The 18427-nt window shown below is 36.9% G+C and overlaps 3 protein-coding genes across 9 annotated transcripts; 1 reads left to right on the top strand and 2 right to left on the bottom strand.

Annotated features, from left to right (window-relative positions):
- Nucleotides 1-73: 73 nt before the first annotated feature.
- LOC111344756 (uncharacterized) lies at nt 74-6737 on the bottom strand. Its single transcript, XM_022952007.2, has one exon. The coding sequence runs from the start codon at nt 6596-6598 to the stop codon at nt 4088-4090; it is 2511 nt and encodes an 836-aa protein (XP_022807742.2). The 5' UTR covers nt 6599-6737; the 3' UTR covers nt 74-4087.
- Nucleotides 6738-6767: 30 nt separating this feature from the next.
- LOC111344761 (von Hippel-Lindau-like protein) lies at nt 6768-16530 on the top strand. 7 transcript variants are annotated; one of them, XM_088753569.1, is made up of 6 exons: nt 6768-7261; nt 7716-7918; nt 8012-10557; nt 13994-14083; nt 15522-15574; nt 16318-16530. In XM_088753569.1, exons 1-2 carry the CDS (start codon nt 6919-6921, stop codon nt 7832-7834), a joined length of 462 nt encoding a protein of 153 aa, XP_088609695.1. In that variant the 5' UTR covers nt 6768-6918; the 3' UTR covers nt 7835-7918; nt 8012-10557; nt 13994-14083; nt 15522-15574; nt 16318-16530. The 7 variants fall into 7 exon arrangements, with proteins under 7 accessions (XP_088609695.1, XP_088609693.1, XP_088609691.1 ...); XM_088753567.1 differs by having other exon boundaries at nt 7716-9364; nt 10438-10557; XM_088753565.1 differs by adding an exon at nt 14886-15183 and having other exon boundaries at nt 7716-10557.
- LOC111344757 (protein YIPF3) lies at nt 8173-18421 on the bottom strand. Its single transcript, XM_022952008.2, has 11 exons — nt 18302-18421; nt 17601-17671; nt 16939-17029; nt 16656-16762; nt 16321-16369; nt 14920-15012; nt 14059-14190; nt 12983-13102; nt 10816-10939; nt 10411-10563; nt 8173-9714 (listed from the first exon to the last, which is right to left on the bottom strand). The coding sequence occupies exons 1-11, from the start codon at nt 18380-18382 to the stop codon at nt 9677-9679; spliced, it is 1059 nt and encodes a 352-aa protein (XP_022807743.1). The 5' UTR covers nt 18383-18421; the 3' UTR covers nt 8173-9676.
- Between the last annotated feature and the right edge of the window lie 6 nt (nt 18422-18427).

Raw genomic sequence — 18427 nt, 5'->3', positions numbered from 1 at the left:
AGCAGCATAGCTACGTTAGAACCATGGTACGTATTCCATTCTTTAATTTGTTGCAATAAGAAAAGACACAGAATAACAATTACAAATTCTTTTATTTCAACCCAAACCTACCTACAAACTAACCTCTGATTGTGGAACATGACATTACAAATTTTTCTAATTTAATGCAAACAAAATTATCTACTAGATGAAAATGTAAAGCCAGACTTAAAATACCATCAATACTTAAAACAAAGTAACTATTATTCATTACCTATAGATATAAATTACATAAATTTTAATCTCTTTCACAAATTTGTTAACCTACTTGCAAGAAATAATTTCTGTGGTGCATGCTCTGTTCATATTAATATTTAACCGGGGCAGATCCAGGATTTTTCCTAAGAGGGAGTACATTTCCAAGGAATGATGTAACAGACAAGTGATGTTAAGCAAATTTTAAAAGTGAGCAAAAAAGAGGGCTTATGACTAAGAAATAATGTGAACTGCTGAGAATACATAGCAAACCATACATCACATTTTGTATTACTGTAAAGTTATAATAAAAAACTGGAGGTCATCTTGAGGGGGGGTGCCCATTCCTTAAACTTTTCCCCAGGATCCACCCCTGTTTATTGTTTCTTACCTAACAGACTTTTAGTATGAATTAACGATATAAGAAAAAAGAAATTAATCAACATGAACCAACACACTTTTGAACCATCAACGCTGGCCACTTCTGAATTCCAGAGACAACCAACTAACAAGATTAGTGGAAATGAGATTGCTTCATTTAAATTTTAAGTTTATTCATAATTTATGACAAAGACCTTAAATTTTTAACCATTTCAAAACAGAAGCTTTGGACAACAGCAAACAATCTAACCAATCTAGTAAATAATGAGAAACATGCCCAATATTTTTCAACCTCACTACTTTGTGGATCTATCTTTCCATCCTTTCATAGATAAGGTTACAAAAAGAGAGGGAACCAGCAAATAGGTTTCTAACAATAGCCAATAAATAATAATAATAATAATAATAGTAAGGTTTTTATGAGTGCATTTAAGAATCTCAGTGCTCTTACATAGCATAATAAAAATAAAACATAACAATGATACTAACAGTCAGTAGTACCTAGCTACACTAACAAAAATAAAGTTAAATGGGATAAAAACCTATGTAGTGATTCACAATACTAAAAATAAAATTTCTGGAATAGGAATGTTTTAAAGGCAGATTTAAAAGACAAAAGAGGAGCTGCAGATTTAAGACAATCAGGAAGAGTATTCCATTATGTATGTGCACAGAACAATGCACGTTCACCGTATGTCACAGAATTTATAGTGGGGACAGTAAGAAGTGATTTGGAAGATGAACGTAGAGTATGTGGTAGATGATATTCTTGTAACAGGGATGACAAATAGACCAGAGAAAGTCCATGAAGAATCTTAAAAGTAATAAGAATAACTTAAACGGTGCTCTTCACTACAACTCTGTGAGAGTGATTTCAGAGGAAATTCTTTGTGCATACCTAGTTCTTATCAACTGAGCGGGAGGTCTGTATGGGAGAATCTTGATCGAGGTTGCCAGTACAGACCGAATGCAGTGAGGTCTGTACCAGCGACCAAGGTCAAGATTCTCCCATACAGACCAACCTATCGGTTAATAAGATGTTTATTATATGGCTGTCTAGAAAGCAACGGAACATTATATTCTTTGTACCTTTTTTTTCTAGACCGGTCTAGATGGACTGCTTTCAATACTGATTTCAGCCAATCAAATTCGTGAATTTGGTAGTTCCCAGTCCTTGTGAGACAGCCATATAATAAAGTATTTTCTCAAATAGTATGACAGTTTTAACCCTTTGACATCATGAATGACCAAGACAGAATTTCTCCTTACAATACCATTTCAATATCAAGTAGACAAGAGATAAGAACACAGACAAATATCAAATAGGGAGTGATCAGTTGACCCAATTTCAAATTCTCTGAAGTAACATCATAACAATTGTATGGCAGAAAGTAGGGAGAGTTGATAATGGGATCTTGTGGGTGAACGCAGTAAAAAGAGGATTATAACAGCTTATGCAAATTCTTGTTTATAGTTTTGGAAAGGTGAGAGTAAGATTTTTTGAGTCACAAAAGGAAGATCTTTTTTTCGGTGACAGTAAGAAGAGGCCTCAAGTAAAATGTGATGAGTCCTGCATCAAACCATTAGAGTACAATAATCATTTGCCAAAATTTGCTCTCAGGTGAGTCGTACCTTCATGCACTTTATCCTGCATCTCTACCACTGCGCAATATATGTTACACAGTGTACAAATATCAATCACCAGTTATATTTAACAAATGGTAAACACCACAGCATACACTATTGAGTTATAGATGCACGTGAGAGGTTACTAAGCACAAGAGAAGTGTAAGAGTCGCTCGAGGCGATAGCCGAGAGCGACTCTAGCTTCTTGAGTGCTTAGCAAACCTCCCAAGTGCATCCATAACTCAATAGTGTACGCTGTGGTGTTTACCATTTGTTTTATAACATAACATTGATACATTGTAGCTAGAGTTTCCTTTTATTTAAGAGATCTTACATGACCAGAAAAAAACAAGCATGCGCAGAAAACTAGTCTTTGCATTTGCTCACGTCAGCAGTGTACACCCATGGGAAAATGGGGGATACTGAATTGACCAATCAGAGCCCCTGCTTTACTTTGGTTATGTTATAATTCTCTTTTGAAGTGTTATTTACCGCGATGACTAACCACAAACTATTACTTTTACAATTATAGCTATACAAGATCAAGCAAACAAGATAACCATTACAGGATAACCACTTAATCAGGAGCCCCATTATCCCTGCTTATTAATTCAATACTAAATTCTCAACAGCAACTAATGAAAAGGAGAATTGCTAATGAGATATTGGGAGTGAGAAAGATAAACTGGTTTCCATGCCATAAGATGACTGGGAGTAATGGGAGGCTTGTCTAACCCCTTTTATTAAAAATTGGATCATTGGATAATGCAATTCAAGACTTTTCATTGGCTTAGCCATTATGGTATATGAGCCAATAATTTTATACCATAAACTACAATATGGTAAGCGTATGCATAAGCTTAAAATTAAAAGGGAGCTAAAAATTTAATAATTTAATGTAGCATTTTTAATAAAACAATTGTTCCACTCGCGTTTGTTGGATATGAGATGATTATGGTCAACTTGGCACTATGCGCCTCGTTGGCTTTTTATCATCTCATATCCAACACGCACTCATAGAATAATTGTTAGATAGCAAATTATACTGTTTTTGAATAAGTTGGAGAGTATTTTGAATGACAGGGGCATAGCCAGGATTTTTCAAAGGGAGGGGGGAGGTCACAGAGGCTACTCACCATTTACACTGCTGCTCTCCCGCGTGTATCAGCGGGCTCAGTCATATTATCTCGGCATGAAGGCCCATATTAACTAAATACAAGAGCTGTTGATGAAAATACTTTACAAAAAAAACAAATTTTAAAAAAGTGGGCTTTTCAACAATGGTTCTTATGGCCAAGATATTGTCATGGTGTTTTCACCACCTGAATATTGTAGGTTGTTTGCTCTAAAGAAGGCCTACGGAGGGGGGATCACGGGCACCCCAGGACCCCCCCTGGCTACGCCCTTGAATGAGTGTCCTAAAAAAGAATATCACAGGAGGCCAATGAAAACTCAAAGTAAACACAAGAAAACTGCATGGAGAACACAAAAATGGGAGTGGCCATGCAAGTCACAATTGTTTTATCTCTGTTAATCTCTGAGTTTCCTGGAAAAATCACAGGGCAATGCAATGAAGTATCACATTACTTTTGACTTATTTAACCCTTTCACCCATCTAGAGTGACCAAAATGGAACTTCTCATAACAGTACTATGACATTTTCAAGTAGAAAGGTAATGAGAGGAAAGAAAAATATCATTTAAGTGAGAATTTACAATTTCCCAGGCAATTCTCAGAATCAACAAATTAATACTAAAATTTTAGTAAACAGAACAGACAATTGATATTTAAATCTTTGTATTGAAGCAGTTAAAAACTTTTCTACTGCAAAGTAACTAAGAAAAACTTACAAAGCCCTCTTTGTGTACTGTTTGATGAAATCCTTGACATAAAACCTTGCTCTAATTTCTTCAGCCTCTATTTTATGATGTGGGCTTTGCTGAACCAACAGGGGTAGTCCACCAAGAAATAACAGTGCTAGTCCTTGCACTATGGGATTCACAGTTTTAAATTCCATTAATGACATAACAAACAAGAATATCACTACAAGGTAACTTCCCAGTGCAATCACCTTTAAAAGCTTTGCCAGTATAATACGCTTGAAAGGCATTAGTTTTTTAGAGGACGCGAGAAAGATCTCCAGTGGGATGCTGGGAACTCCATAATCATCCACTGTGATAAGGAAGATTGCTGAAGTTGACTTGCTCTCTGGAAGGGAAGAAAGTGATGGAGATCTTCTATCTGGGGGCGGACCACTAAAAGTTTCACGGATGCTGGTTTCCTTCCTGGTCTCTTCGTCAAATTTTTCACACTCTTCAAAGACAATGGTCTTTAAGTTGGTAAACTGAGCATAATATTTGTTTGTTCCTCTAAGAATGTATAAAATAACCCACAAACTGAGAACAATGTAAGGGAAGAAATACTCAATGTAAAACAGAAGCCCAATTATTGTAAATCCAACAACACTTCCCAGAAACATGATGTTGAATGTCAGGACAACTGCTAACATGTAATAAGAGGCTTCCACACACATGCAGAACACAATAAACAGGATGTATAACACTGGAAAAGTTGTTATCCTCACGAACGCGGGGATGGACTGACAGCATGGCGATTCTATTTCAACTCTGAACAGCATTTTCCAGATGCGAAAACCAACATAAGTAACTGGGAAAATATACAGAAGGAACGCTGTGGCAATTGTGATGGCCCAAAAGGGAAACATTAACAGTGTTAGCACTATCTTACAAATTTTTGAGCATAGTTGACATTTTTCTTCCTCGTCCAATTGTTCCACACTTTCATTTGACTCTGCCTGGTCTTCATCAAAGGCAGCAACGTTACAGAGTTTTAGTAGAGGATAGATCATCACCAGGAGTATAAACTTCCAAAATTGTAATTTAAGTAGACAGTATAGATGAAAGACCATGTTCTCGTACATCAGCTGGAACCCTCTCTTGTCTGAGTTACTAATAATCTCATCAGGTTTCTTAAAACCAAGGAATGTGCGTTCATCTCTCCTTCCAGAGAGCCGCCTTGCACAATCAGACAAAGTTCTAGGGATTGCAACTGTAATGCAGGTTACCAGAATGCAAAACCCATATGCAGTACTCAGTGCAATTTTTCCACCGGGTTCCATCAAAGTGATGAATGCATCTCCAACCCCAAGCAGTGGTTCAGTTGCAACTCCCACATCCCCCTCCTTTAAATATGCGTATATGAAACCTTGCAGTAAAGGCAAAGAACTCAGCAAGATAACAAAGAGACAACGACTCAATCTCGAGAAAAGCACAGACTCTGTTTTGGTGCGAAGCACATCTAACATTCCGTCATCTAGAGTGAACATCAATGGCCGTTTACCCAATGCTAATGCATCCACTGATAAGGTTTCAGCTTCCATTTTATCAGATTCACTTCTTCTGAACAGTGACCTCTGCGGCCTTATTCTACGACCTTTTTTAAACTCTTTGGGAAAGTATTTTAACAAAAGAGGAGCAAACAGGCCAAATCCAATTGAGCATGCCCAGAGAAATCTGATGGCAATTTCAATCCACTGATTGTCCACCAGGGGTTTATCACACATATATACATTGTCTATTTTTTCACAACAGTTATATTGTCGATATTGTTCCATTCTCTTACAGAGACTGCCAGAACTGTTTCCAAGACAATCATAGATGGTTTTCGCAATAAAACTTAGTAGACAAGTTTCAGACATGTTTGCATAGCAGTTCTCAGGCCTCGTGGTAAGTTTAAAAGAAGTTATACTAAACGCATCCTTTTTTAACGTGGAGAGGGAGAGAATATCGAAGTCGTAAGGTAATGTTGCGAGAAACTTTCCATGCGCGTCTCTCAGCCATGCCCACTTTTGCTTTACGTGAGTGTCACGAGATGATCTCTCCACTTTTGAGACTTCACTCTCATCTAAGGCCTTCCCTGTGGTTTCTTCGTCACTTGTCGAATTTCCAATGTCTGTGAAAATGAAAATAGCCAGTGCTTTTTCTTTGTATACGTACTCCTTGAATTTCTTGCAGTATTTTTCGTCGATGGTGAACGAGCATTTCAAACTTTTGCATTGTTCCAACACGTCCATTTCTCGGTCGAATTCTTGCAAGGTCAAGTTTGAAGACGAAACATTTGTTCGGGCTTCTGCTTTTCTTATTAGCCTACCACTCGCAAAAGAGGCATAGTAAATACACAACCAAAGGATAAATCCATAGAGAAAGTTCCGTAGCCTCCAAAATTGAGCCATACTTGCCGCTGAGTTCTGAACAGGGTACTGTGATACCAGGAGACTTTTCTGTCTCCCTCCCTCCCAAGAGAGTACAACATAGATCTGTCCAGGGTGGCCTCTCATCTGCCTCCTTACGTTGACTTCCGGAGGGTAGTTTCGAAAACGAAGACCCCGAAAACGAAGACCTAAGACCCTTACGAAAACGAAGAACCCCTACGAAAATGAATACCCAATAAAAACACGACTTTTTAAGTTCTCTTGATTTTGTAGTCTGTTATTTTGTATCGACTAGCAGGAAAGAGTGCACCCGGAAATTGCGGCTTAGAATTTTGTCTTCAAAGATTATCAAACGGAAGTCAAGTGACTGACTTTAGAGACCTGTCCTCTGAGCCAGGGACGATCTGTGGTATCATACATGAACGTTAAAGTTATCGTAAACGAAGATGGAGGTTACAGAATCCTCTCCAAATGCTTCTCCAAGATCTGTACACTCGAGAACTGGTACGCCAGTGAGGTTCACCAATCATTCAAGAAGTCGAGTTAAAGTTTTTTGGCTCGACTATCAGGGAAGCCAGGTTTTGTATTCTACACTTGAACCCTCAAACGGTTTTTACGATGTGAACACTTACGTTACTCATCCCTGGATTGCAGTTGACGAACAAACGAACCAGCCAATGTTATTGAACTTTGAAAAGATCTATCATCCTTTAGCCCCCGAATATCGAGAAATGCATGATGGAGATATGATGGAGATTGTTAGAAGAGAAGTCGTCATCACTTCAGCCGGTTAGTGAGAAGAAACCGAAATTGGGATCGAAAATTCCATTTTTTGTCGGAATCTCAAATCCTGACATCCCCATCTGAAAATTGCAAATTCTATCGGCTTTGAAACATATAACCTACCACAGACAGGAGGGGGATTTCAGGTTCACAATGGAATGACCCAATAGCGATACAGAGAAACTCTGAATTTCTTAAACATGACTGATGAAGTGTACATTCAAGTAAAAACAAATTGCTTTGAGTTATGTGCAGAGGATGGCAATTAAATGAAATATCAGAGGAACTTTATATGTAGTCCATGTCACTTCCTGCTAGACTAAAGGCTTCCATACTTCTTAGTCAAATGGTTTGACGGGGTTAAAATTTTTCCTCTAGCCCATAGCAAAATCTGACCGAAAAGTGTAAAATGGAAAGAATTTAAGTCAGTCTGAATGCGTATTTTTGCACTTTGTTGCAGTGCCATATACTCTTCAGGAATACTGTAAAGACTTAATGAAGAAGAACGTTTTGCCACAGAATGCCAATCAACTTCCCCTGCCTCAAAAAGTCGTCAGAGAAATTTGGAATGACCATTAAATGTTTCTTCAGGTTTTAATGTCACCCAATTGTTAGGATTGGTTGATGTCAAAGAAAACACCAAGTAACGTTGTAAACTAATAGGTAGTTCATTAGCTAATGATTAGTTCATTGTTAGTAGTTTACTCTTGGTAATGTTAGTTCACTTGTAAATATATTTCAATTTATGTTTTCCAGGGACATGTGTTGTAAATAACACTAAAATCAAATGAAAAAGAACTTGTTCTCTGAGACTCAGAAACAAAACCTTTAAATTCCATTTGTCAGTTATGCAAGCAAAATCAGTTGAATGCATGAAGAACACCATTCAACTTCAGTTAAGTAACCATAACTAGGAATATTTTCTTTACATTTTAATAAATATTCATTTGGTAATCTGCACTGTACAACTTTGTAAACTGTAAATTTTGTAACAGTATAAACTATTTGTTAAGTTTAAATTATATTTTAAACCAAAACATGAACATACCAAGGGACAAATACCATGCACACCATCTGGTTCTTAATGATAACAATCACTATTAGTATATACCACACAGGCGAATAATGCTTTCTGCACATGTTGATTGGCTGGTTCAGAAGTGACTAACAGTAACTGTCCACCTCTGAGAAGCCAAAGAGACAAAATCATACACCAGCACTTTAATTTCCGACAGTTTTTTGGTAAATTGGCAGAAATAAACTAATTTTTTGGTTTCTGTGTGTACATACTAATTAAACAATTATTTACACCTGTGTTGATGAAAGTGGTTAAAATTAACCTCACTGCTTTGTACCTCGGTAAATATTCACCACTAGTCACCTCCACTTTGGTGAACAATACTGATTTTAATATTGCTATAATTATTATTGTCTATTTCTCAATTTCCACTAGTCCCCCAATTCTGCCTTCAGCAGATTGCACATTTTTGTATTACCATTATTTACTTCAACTCTCCTCATCCAAAATCCCCTACAAGCATATTTAGAAAGTGTACTTTTTAGTAAAAAATGCAATTAATGGTGAATAAGAAATGCAAACTAAATGCTACAGATTGACTGGTGTCAATTTTTTTTTTCAACTCCCTGATACCAGCATTTTGTAAAATGTCACAATACAGTGATTGCTTAAAACATCTGCCTGAGCTACAATATCTTCCTTTCATTAAATCAGCCATATTTCAAGCTACAATGTACTATTCAGTGCTGTAGAAGAGCAGCCACTTTGTCCAAATCTTAGACTGACCTTTAAACTCCCATTGTTGACCAAGATCGAATTTCTTCTCACAATATCAATACAATATCAAGCAGATCAGTGATAAGAATAAAGAAAAATCATTAAAATATCAGTTGATCCAATGCCAAATTCTCTAAATTAGCATAAAAAGAACTGTATGGCAGACAGTTAGGAAAATTACTAAAGAGATCTTGAGAGTGAAAGAGTCAAAGCAGAAGACATTTATTTTAGTTATCTGCCTCTGTGAAAAACTACTTTTGTTTTTCCTCCAAGGTTTCCACTTCTGGGGAACTTGAGGCCAGAGACAACAACAGGTTGTTGACATTAATTATTTTACCTTTACAGTATGTCTTATACTTTGATTCTACTTTACATTAACTTTTCATTAGCATTTTTTTGGAACAATGTGATGGCACTCAGAATTAACAAACATATAGTCTGGTCTACCCACCTAATAACCAAATGTACCCTTCAAGACCTAGCTTGCTACTTTAGGTCTTGAAAAGAGAATTTAAATGGCAGGAATTTATTGTAGATAAAATACTGCATCCACCACCATTGCCTGCCCCACAATTATGGTGTTTGCAGTAAAATCTTCTTTTATTTCTTGCAATGTCAGCTCCCTTTCACATCACCATGGATGTTGCTTCAAACAAGCCAGTAGCTGAAACAATTAAAAATTTTATAGAAAAATTATGTAGGAACATTACTACAACAAAGAAAATGTTTTTCCATTATAATAATTACTTTGATTACTAAGTGCAAACTAGTGAAAGAAAGTGATGCACAAAACATCAAATCATTTACATAAAAAAAATGACCTTAACCAGGAGCTAAATAAATACACCTTATTCCATGATTTAACACACCTGGTATAGTACACGTGGATATTTTGTGAGTTGCATACTATTTTTCCCAGCCTCATGGGTGTAAGGAAAAATACAAGCAATGAGCAAAATGTCTTCTCTTGTAAGTTATGTTAAAACATTGAATAAGGGATTTATTATCAACAACTCAAATACTATTCCATTTTCTAGTCTTTTGTCTTCTAGTGTTTGAAACTAAGGTGTGCAGAAAAGAAAAAAACAACACAAGAGAAATCATTAAAGATTTTTTGATGACCAAAATCATATTCTTGTGGAATATTTTGTACAGAAAATAATGTATTAGTGGAATTTAGTTAAAAAATTACCTAAAGAACCCAAATGTGGTTCTTTTACATTGACCTTACAGTTTTTTTTACAGCCAAAAATTTAATTAACGAAGACAGTCTAGTCTGTAGACAGAGATAGCTTATTATTTTTTTTAACTTAACATTTGTTTGATTTCCAAAACATTTATATATTTATCAAAGACTTACTCTCATTTATGCTTCTTTTGACTCTAGTAATGGCATCTATCACTTGATCACTTCCAATACTTCTTGTGAACTGAGCCACAGACGGTACCATATCGCGCAGGGGTGTGGTTATTACCTCTCTTGAGTGACGAGACAAGATCATATCAGGTGATTCTGGAAGTCAATTTTACACAAATTAAATACATCTACCCTGGAACTTAGCTGGAATTTGTGTGGCAGTAGGTAAAAAGGCACTGTGTACAGTTGTCAGGTAACATAAAAAGTGCAATAGTTTGGACTTTCACTGATGCGATTTTGTAGCACCACTGAGCTGAAAGTCAACCAGCAGCTGGCTAATAGCACACTGTATGTTAGTTGTCCACTAATTTGTTAGTGTGGGTGTTTTGGTTATGAGTTAACACTGACCTTCATAAACACTATGATATGCAAAGTGGAGATACAGCAAAAACAGTAAATGAACCCCAGCTACCACACAACCAGCAATCAGGCCCTGACGGCGATTGAAAGTACGACTCATAAAAACGGTCACCTGCAGGAAAAAAAGTCAAAATTTTTAGCAGAAATGAGCAAATACACAAACTATCATTAAACAAAGAGTAAATCAGATATATTGTCTGAATCACAAACATTTGTTAAAACTAAATTTAAGTAACAAGATGTTAAAACTTAGTGTTTAGTTTTACGTACTACATGACCATTGAAACCATCAGCAACATCAGGTTAGGTTAACACCCCCTCAAACATTCCAGCCAAGAACTGATATTGGTATTTCAACTCAAAGGAGCATGGGGTGAGGCAAAAGCACCCTTAAGGCCTTGGATAGATGATGCTGCATGAAAGACCTTTGGGGGAAATACCTAGCAATACATATATCTTATTAACCAAGCGCGAGGGCCATACTGGGAAAATATCGGCCCGAGGTCTAGACAGTACAGACCGAGCACAGCGAGGTCCGTACAAAAAAGAGCAAGGGCCAATATTCTTCCAGTACGGTCCCAAGCAAGCTTGGTTAATAAGAGATTTATTATATGACTGAAGTTCAAAGGGACACAAGTGCGGTATCATTTGGGACCATTTGGGACAGTGCCCGGTCTAATACTTAGAGAATATTGGACCAGCAATACAGCATTTTGATTGGTTGATTTTAGTTATTGGCCCTCTGACTGCCCAAGTCATGTAATAAATTAGCAACAATGGTTTTGACTCTCTAGGCAGACTATTACAATAATTTCTGCTGAACATAAGCCCTATTACAAAAGCTGTTATTATGATTTGTACACTTCTACATGTACTACAGTGTTCCTTGCAATGGACAAGCATCCATGTCCATGCTGGAATAGTTACACATGAGCTTTAGCAATCTAGGTTCTAAAACACCCTCCTACAGTTATTCAGGCTACCTAGTACATTTCCTCACTTGGCAAACACCTTTTCTAGTGCACCTCCTCACGAGACAAAGCCCCAGAAGAGATACATTTAAATCTAAATCTACCACCTAGGGGTGGTATTCCCCAAGGGAACAAATTGGCCCCCTTGCTGTTTGCAGTACTTGTCAATAACCTGGCCAGGCAATGGAAGATCAGGGCTAAATATGTTGACGACCTTTCAGTTGTAGAGATTATACCTAGGTGTTCCACTAGTGTTCTTCCATTCATTGCAAGAGATATTTACACTTATGCTAGTGAGCATGGCATGCGCCTTTAACCCTGTGATGTGCAGGGAGATGTTTATCGACTTCTTGCACTATAAGCTGCACCATCCTCCTTCTTTACAGCTTTCTGGGTCTGAAATAGAGCGTGTCCACAAGTACAAGTTGCTTGGGGTGTACGTTACTGATAATTTATGCTGGAATACGCACTGTGAGTACATTGTTCAGAGAGCTTGCAAATGCCTGTTCGCACTGTGTTGTCTTAAGAAGTCAGGTGTTTTGGAAAGGGAGTTGGTTATGGTGTATTCCAGCCTGATTTGTTCAGTGTTGGAGTATGCCTCCCCAGTTTGGGCAAACCTGCCTGATTATCTTAGCCTCCTAATTGAGAGTGTGCAGATAAAAGCCTTAGAAATAATCTTTCCTGGGCTTCCCTACAGGGATGCACTTGTGCTGTGTGGTCTTTACACTCTCTCTGATCGGCGTGCTGCTGCATGCACTAAGTTTATCCAGAGAGTTCGGGACACTGGTGTCCTTGCTAACTGGCTGCCACATCACACAACTGTGTCCCGTGGATACAATCTACACTCAGGCACTCTTAGAGATGATCCTGCGATGGCTTTTACTAACCGTCTCGATAAATTTATTACAGATAGATATTCTTAGTTAAATGTTTCATGTTATTGTATAGATATGATTTGTAACCTGACCACTCTTGTAATTTAGCTGTAAGCTACAAAAAGAGTGATTAAACTGATTATTATAATTATTATTATAAAGGCTACACTGGATTTGAGATTTACATTCCTGGCATTGCTCTCTTAAGCATAACAACTAATGTGAAAAAAAAAACAACAACAACAAAACAAAACAGAAAACCAACCAGGCAATAATTGCACTGTTAATACCTAGGATACCAACACTCACCAATCTGGCTGCCGATAAACCTCCAAACACCAACCACAGAGCATAAAAAAAAGAGTGGGAATGGTGATAGCCAACAGTTGTTAGAAAAAGACACACCACATTTCCAAACAAAGCATACCCCTAAAATAAAAGATAAAAAACAGATAAAAAGGATCAGGGAGCTGGTTTAAATTCATCCTTCCTACTCTATTCATGGCATAGTTTCTTCAACCAATTTGGATGATTTCATTAACTGTCTAACTCTGGAGATCTCTCTTCTGATGCTTTACAAGACTTCGGTAATAGTGTTATTTTGAAGGAAAAAGTGTGCGCGAAAAACAGGACACAAGGGGTTAGTATACATTTAAAAAAATATTTGCTCAGAGGTTTTTTAAACTTTACACCCAACATCATTGTCCATATTCTCCATACTGTTCTATACACATTTTCTATAGTGCTTAGAACAAGAATTTGTTTAACAATCAAGAGCTTCTTGAGTTTGCGATCATATTTGCTATTCCTGTTACGCAGGTAATCTTTTAGAGAATGGGTAGTTTGCAGACCAGACTGAACTCAGGGTTGTCGGAACAGCAACGACAAGATTTATTCCAAAAATGAACGTAGTTTCTATGAAATAAAACTCTACAACAGCACGTAATTCGATAAACATACACGACCTCCGCCAACTGGACTTAACTTGATAAACTCACATGGCCTCCGCCAACTTCAATAAACACTGCTTCTGTCACACTTGACTAAACTTAAACTCTCTTCGCTTGTGAAAACTAGTTAAAAACTTCGCTTGGACTTGCATACCAGTATAACTACCCAACAAAATTCTAAAACTTTCTAAATAGTCTAATTATAGAAAGATTACAAAATGTACTAAGTACTTGAGAAATGCTTATGTAAGACACTAGATTGAACAAACTATGACCTCTTGCGAAGCTTCTAGAAGGTAATGCTAGCCACACAATACAATTTTTCATAACAATTCCCAAGACCTTAATATGAATTTCTTTTGTTTCAAAGGGTAAAACTATTGGGAGAAATTAGCTGCTAATCCCTCTTCTGGCTGAAAGGGCGTGAATACTCACTGATAAAGAAAGAATCTGGAGAAAGGTGAGATGGGTGCTGCTCATGAAAGCCACTGCATAGAACATTCCAGCACCACCAAGCCAGTATCCAAAACAAACGCCAAAAGCTGTACCCATGAGTGTTCCCTCTTGCTAAAAACAGCCAGTTGAAGACATTACAAAATAATTTAAAACACTGTAGAAGAAACTTCCTCAAGACTTAGATGCCAATTATTTGAAAAAAAGAAAGTCCAACTAATACTGTGATTTCATACAAAATGGACCTCAGAATTTATTTTCAAGTGGAATGTTCAACCTTGATAAATGTTTTAATTTCTGATGTTGGCAAGCAGCACTTGTGACACTGTTCACAAAAATTAACAATATCAGATGAACCTTTTGGCTCTGTGGATGATCTGAAGTCAATTTGGAATAACCAGTGGCTACCCTCTGTTTTATAATGTAACAATAAATATGTCATGGATATCACCCAGACAATGGCCTGATTCGTTACTCAAAAGGCAAAATGTGGAACTATTCTAAGCAAAAATGAAATTATAGAACAACTGCGTGCAAAAGGAGCTGTGTCTGCACAAAAAGTATGGGGACCACTTGTGTCCATTTAAAAATTTAAGCTTCAATAAAATATACAACCAAATATAAAGTTTGAAAAAAATCCTTGGCTTGCAAGAGATTCAGAGTGTGCAATTCTGCAGAAGTCTAGCTACAATTTTTTTTTGAAGGCTTAAGGTCTGTTCCACAAGTTTGAGATGAGGAGCCTCAACAGAGCTGGGTACAGTTTCCAGTATCATAGCAACAACAAAATTAATCAGTTATTTCAATTGCAGAGAACAACAGGCAAAATATTAGGATTTATCTTACCACTGTGTGTCCTGATGTTTTCATACTGAAGAGAAGAATGGCAATCAGGGTGAACACCAACATCAGTGGTCCGTACAACTCACCTACAACTATCTAAAGAAACAAATCAGAGTGCATTGGTGTTTGCCATGATGAACAAAAGTCTCCTACACAACTGTTATTTCTTCACATCAAATTCCATTTGACAAGTTCTACCCCATGCACAACTGCATAAATTGGAACTACATTCCTTTCATTTTGTTGCCCATGTGGGGCAATTCCATGGTATTGCATCACAAGCTGTATTTTGTTTTTTTTAAAAAAGCAAATCACCTTTCATGAAATTTATACTTATAAGTTATACCAGGTTCCTTCAGTTAAGTGCCCTGGGTGGTTATTTAATTTTTGGACCTTGAGAGTGGCTGCTCATTCAATTTGGCTGCTCATTCAAGGTAAAGGCACTTATCAGATTTTGACCAATTCCAGCAAATTGCACTCAGAGTTCTTTTTCTCCAAGGATGCCTGTGTCACTCACTGAGTACATCTTCTTTACTTTAGATCACCAGGCTTCACATTTACTTTATTGTGCAAAAGCATCACATTTGACATATTTATCCTTGCAGTATGTGGGAAGTTTGTCACCATGGAACTGGTTAAATGGCCAAGCCAACCACTGGTAAGTGGTAGAGCATATGAAGTACTAATCAGAAGGTCCTAGGTTAATTAAACTCCTATTGAGAAGCACTTGGAATTTTTTTCTCAGATATCATTCAATGAATACATCATCCTTAATGGTAACTTTATTTTGCAACATAACAACACCTAGCAACAAGGCATGAAGATGTACCAAAGACAGAATAATGAGTGAATTTAGAGATTATAAAAGTAGAGAAACACTTAAATATACACTCCTTATGTGCACTAAAGTTTTTTTAATGGAGGGAGGGGGCTGACCTCTCATTAACTGTTCCTACCTACAGGGGGTGCTTATTTTCAAAGTGGAGACTTACTTAAGGTTGAATGCATAACCAAATAAATAAAGTTAACTAAGTTTCCTGCATGAATTTTTTCCAGTCTGACTACTTAGCATCACTGATAAAGCATAAGCAAGACTGGACCACTTGAGATGGGATCGTTTGTAAACAGAAAAATAAAAGCCACTCTCAGGTTGAATATATGAAGGGAAACATTAATGTTTCACTTAGAAGCAGCCATTTATAGGGGGGGGGGGGGGAAGGGTGAAAGTGGGAAAAGACCATATCAAAGTGTGGGAAATGATACTACACTGACTGTGACTCTGAGAAGGTTTATGAACCCAAATGGAATTACAGTTACTGTATATATGTTCTATGTCTAAGACAAAACAGTTACTATTAATCACATTCACTTTTTTTGTTAATTATGTATCCACTATTTTAGTACCTGAGGAGATGCTGTGGAGGGCAACTTTGGTATCAGTGAATGGAGCAACCTAGAAAAGAAAACATACACTGTAACATACTATATAAATTCAAGAAAAATATGATGGCTAAAATAATTCTTCTGGGCCAACAGATTTGACCAAATGGGGCCATTTTAATGTCAAATTATTCTTTTTCCACTTATGTAATAAAAGTAAAGAAGATATTAATATTTTGCTGTGGAGTCCATAGTAGTTTAGAGGAATATCTCCATTATACAGTACAGTGCATGCGGCATACTAATTCCATAAAATCACTCACCAATTACAGGTAAATCTACCAGTAATTACAACTCACCGATTTCGGACTTCAATGGGTTCAACATCAAAGTATGGCCTTAGTATATCAATGTTTGCATACAGATCAAATGCTCTTTTAGCTGATTGTTTTCCAGCCTGCCAAACCTATAAAAATACAAATTAAACTCATTACTGTAAAAAAAAAAAAAAAAACCATTTAGAGTATTTTAACATGGAGTATTTATGAGCTCATTATGGTGTTTATTGCCATAAATCTCAAGGTTTTACAACATTCACTTGCAAAATGCTCTACAATTATTTCTGTGCACTTATTTCCTTACATATCCTCCAACTTCCTGTGCCATTCTCTCTCTGATCCTCTCCATAAACTCCGTCTCTGATATTCCTTGTCGACTTGGACTCCCTTCATGACTAAGGAGACAAATGAATGGTAAAGCACAGATGTAAAGATTAGCCATTCAACAAATCAACAGTGGTGTAGTGTGGTCTGTACTCTTATCACAAGCAATCTTCGTCATCAAAGTGGTCAAAACATTATAGACTCACGAGGCAAAGCAGGCAAAGTCTGCTACAAATTTTGACCACAGTGATGACAAATATTGTCATTACAGCAGAGATAAGAGAATAAACTATGCCAAACCATTATTGATCTGTTTTACACCATAATATCACCATCAAATAGAACAATTCTTTCAGTGCATGACAGCCGCATGAAAGGCTGATGCAAGCAGCCTGTGCTCGTATCGACAATGGCAAGTTGACCAATCAGATTGTAACATTACCTCAATTGTGATAAAAAATATTGAAATCTGTTACAACTCTCTCAACTTAGCAGCCTTACTCAAACAAGTAATTCTCTCCACTAACAATTACTATCAAAAGTTCTATTTGTGTCCTGGTAAAGGAAACATAAAGGATAAATGTTTCACAATTTATCTTAACAATGCTGTAAAAAGTACTAGTAGTAAAAAAACAAACAAACCTTTCCCCATTTCCCGGTTCGGATTGCAGGTCATCTGTATTTGCAATATCAATTACTGCAGAGGAGTTATCCTGTAATGGCATAAGCATGCAAACTGCATCAAATATAACTGTTTTCTTGCATGTTATTGGTCAAAGGCACCACACAGCCAAATCTACCCCAGCAGAATATCTGGTGGTATTCTCTATACCTTACATCCATTGCAAAATTAGTCTCCCTTGAAAAATTGATTCAAACTTGCAAGATGGGAGTGTTTGTGGTTTCTACAGAAGTGTCACAAAAGACAGGTGTAAAAGAAGTAACCTTTTGCGCCAATCACTGGAGATAGGGCTTTAAATAATTTTTTGACGATGCAATGGGGGGAGGGGGGGAGTTTCATGACTGGACCTGGGAGGGAGGATAGAGGATAACAGTTTTATGTTGGATAATTATTGAGATTTAATCATGATGGATTTAAGAATACAAACTCGATTCAACAGAAAGCATCCCAAGTGATATACACAATTTGATAATATTTCTATCAAGATTTACACTGTACCTGGCTTACGTGATATGTAATCGTTGCGCTAATCGTATAATTATTGGTCCTTACTGTTTTTGTTTTTCGTAGATGATTTTTACAACAGTAGGCACTAATTCAGAAAAAACCATTTCGAAAATAATTGAAGAGTTCATTTTTCCTATATATACCACTAACCCACCTGTACGAGATACCAACTCGATGAACGGCTCTCTTCGCTTGAAGCAGAACTACTTTTATCTTCGTCGCCAAGCGTCGCCATGTTGGATTTAGAAACACGTAAAAACTGCAAAGTACTATGGTTTCT

Source organism: Stylophora pistillata, chromosome 3 (genome assembly GCF_964205215.1).
Source record: "Stylophora pistillata chromosome 3, jaStyPist1.2, whole genome shotgun sequence".
Classification (NCBI taxonomy): domain Eukaryota; kingdom Metazoa; phylum Cnidaria; class Anthozoa; order Scleractinia; family Pocilloporidae; genus Stylophora; species Stylophora pistillata.
The sequence above is the reverse complement of the archived record's forward strand: the minus strand, read 5'-3'. Positions and strand labels throughout refer to the sequence as shown.

Bases quoted from the DNA above. Each gene is read 5' to 3' on its own strand.
- LOC111344756 (XM_022952007.2), bottom strand. From the start codon at position 6,598: ATGAGAGGCCACCCTGGACAGATCTATGTTGTACTCTCTTGGGAGGGA.
- LOC111344761 (XM_088753569.1), top strand. From the start codon at position 6,919: ATGGAGGTTACAGAATCCTCTCCAAATGCTTCTCCAAGATCTGTACAC. The intron at 7,262-7,715 runs GTTAGTGAGAAG...ACTTTGTTGCAG, and splicing joins AGTCGTCATCACTTCAGCCG to TGCCATATACTCTTCAGGAA.
- LOC111344757 (XM_022952008.2), bottom strand. From the start codon at position 18,382: ATGGCGACGCTTGGCGACGAAGATAAAAGTAGTTCTGCTTCAAGCGAA. The intron at 14,191-14,919 runs GTAAGATAAATC...GGCTGTTTTTAG, and splicing joins AAACATCAGGACACACAGTG to CAAGAGGGAACACTCATGGG. The intron at 10,564-10,815 runs GTCAGTGTTAAC...ATTGACTTCCAG, and splicing joins ATATCATAGTGTTTATGAAG to AATCACCTGATATGATCTTG.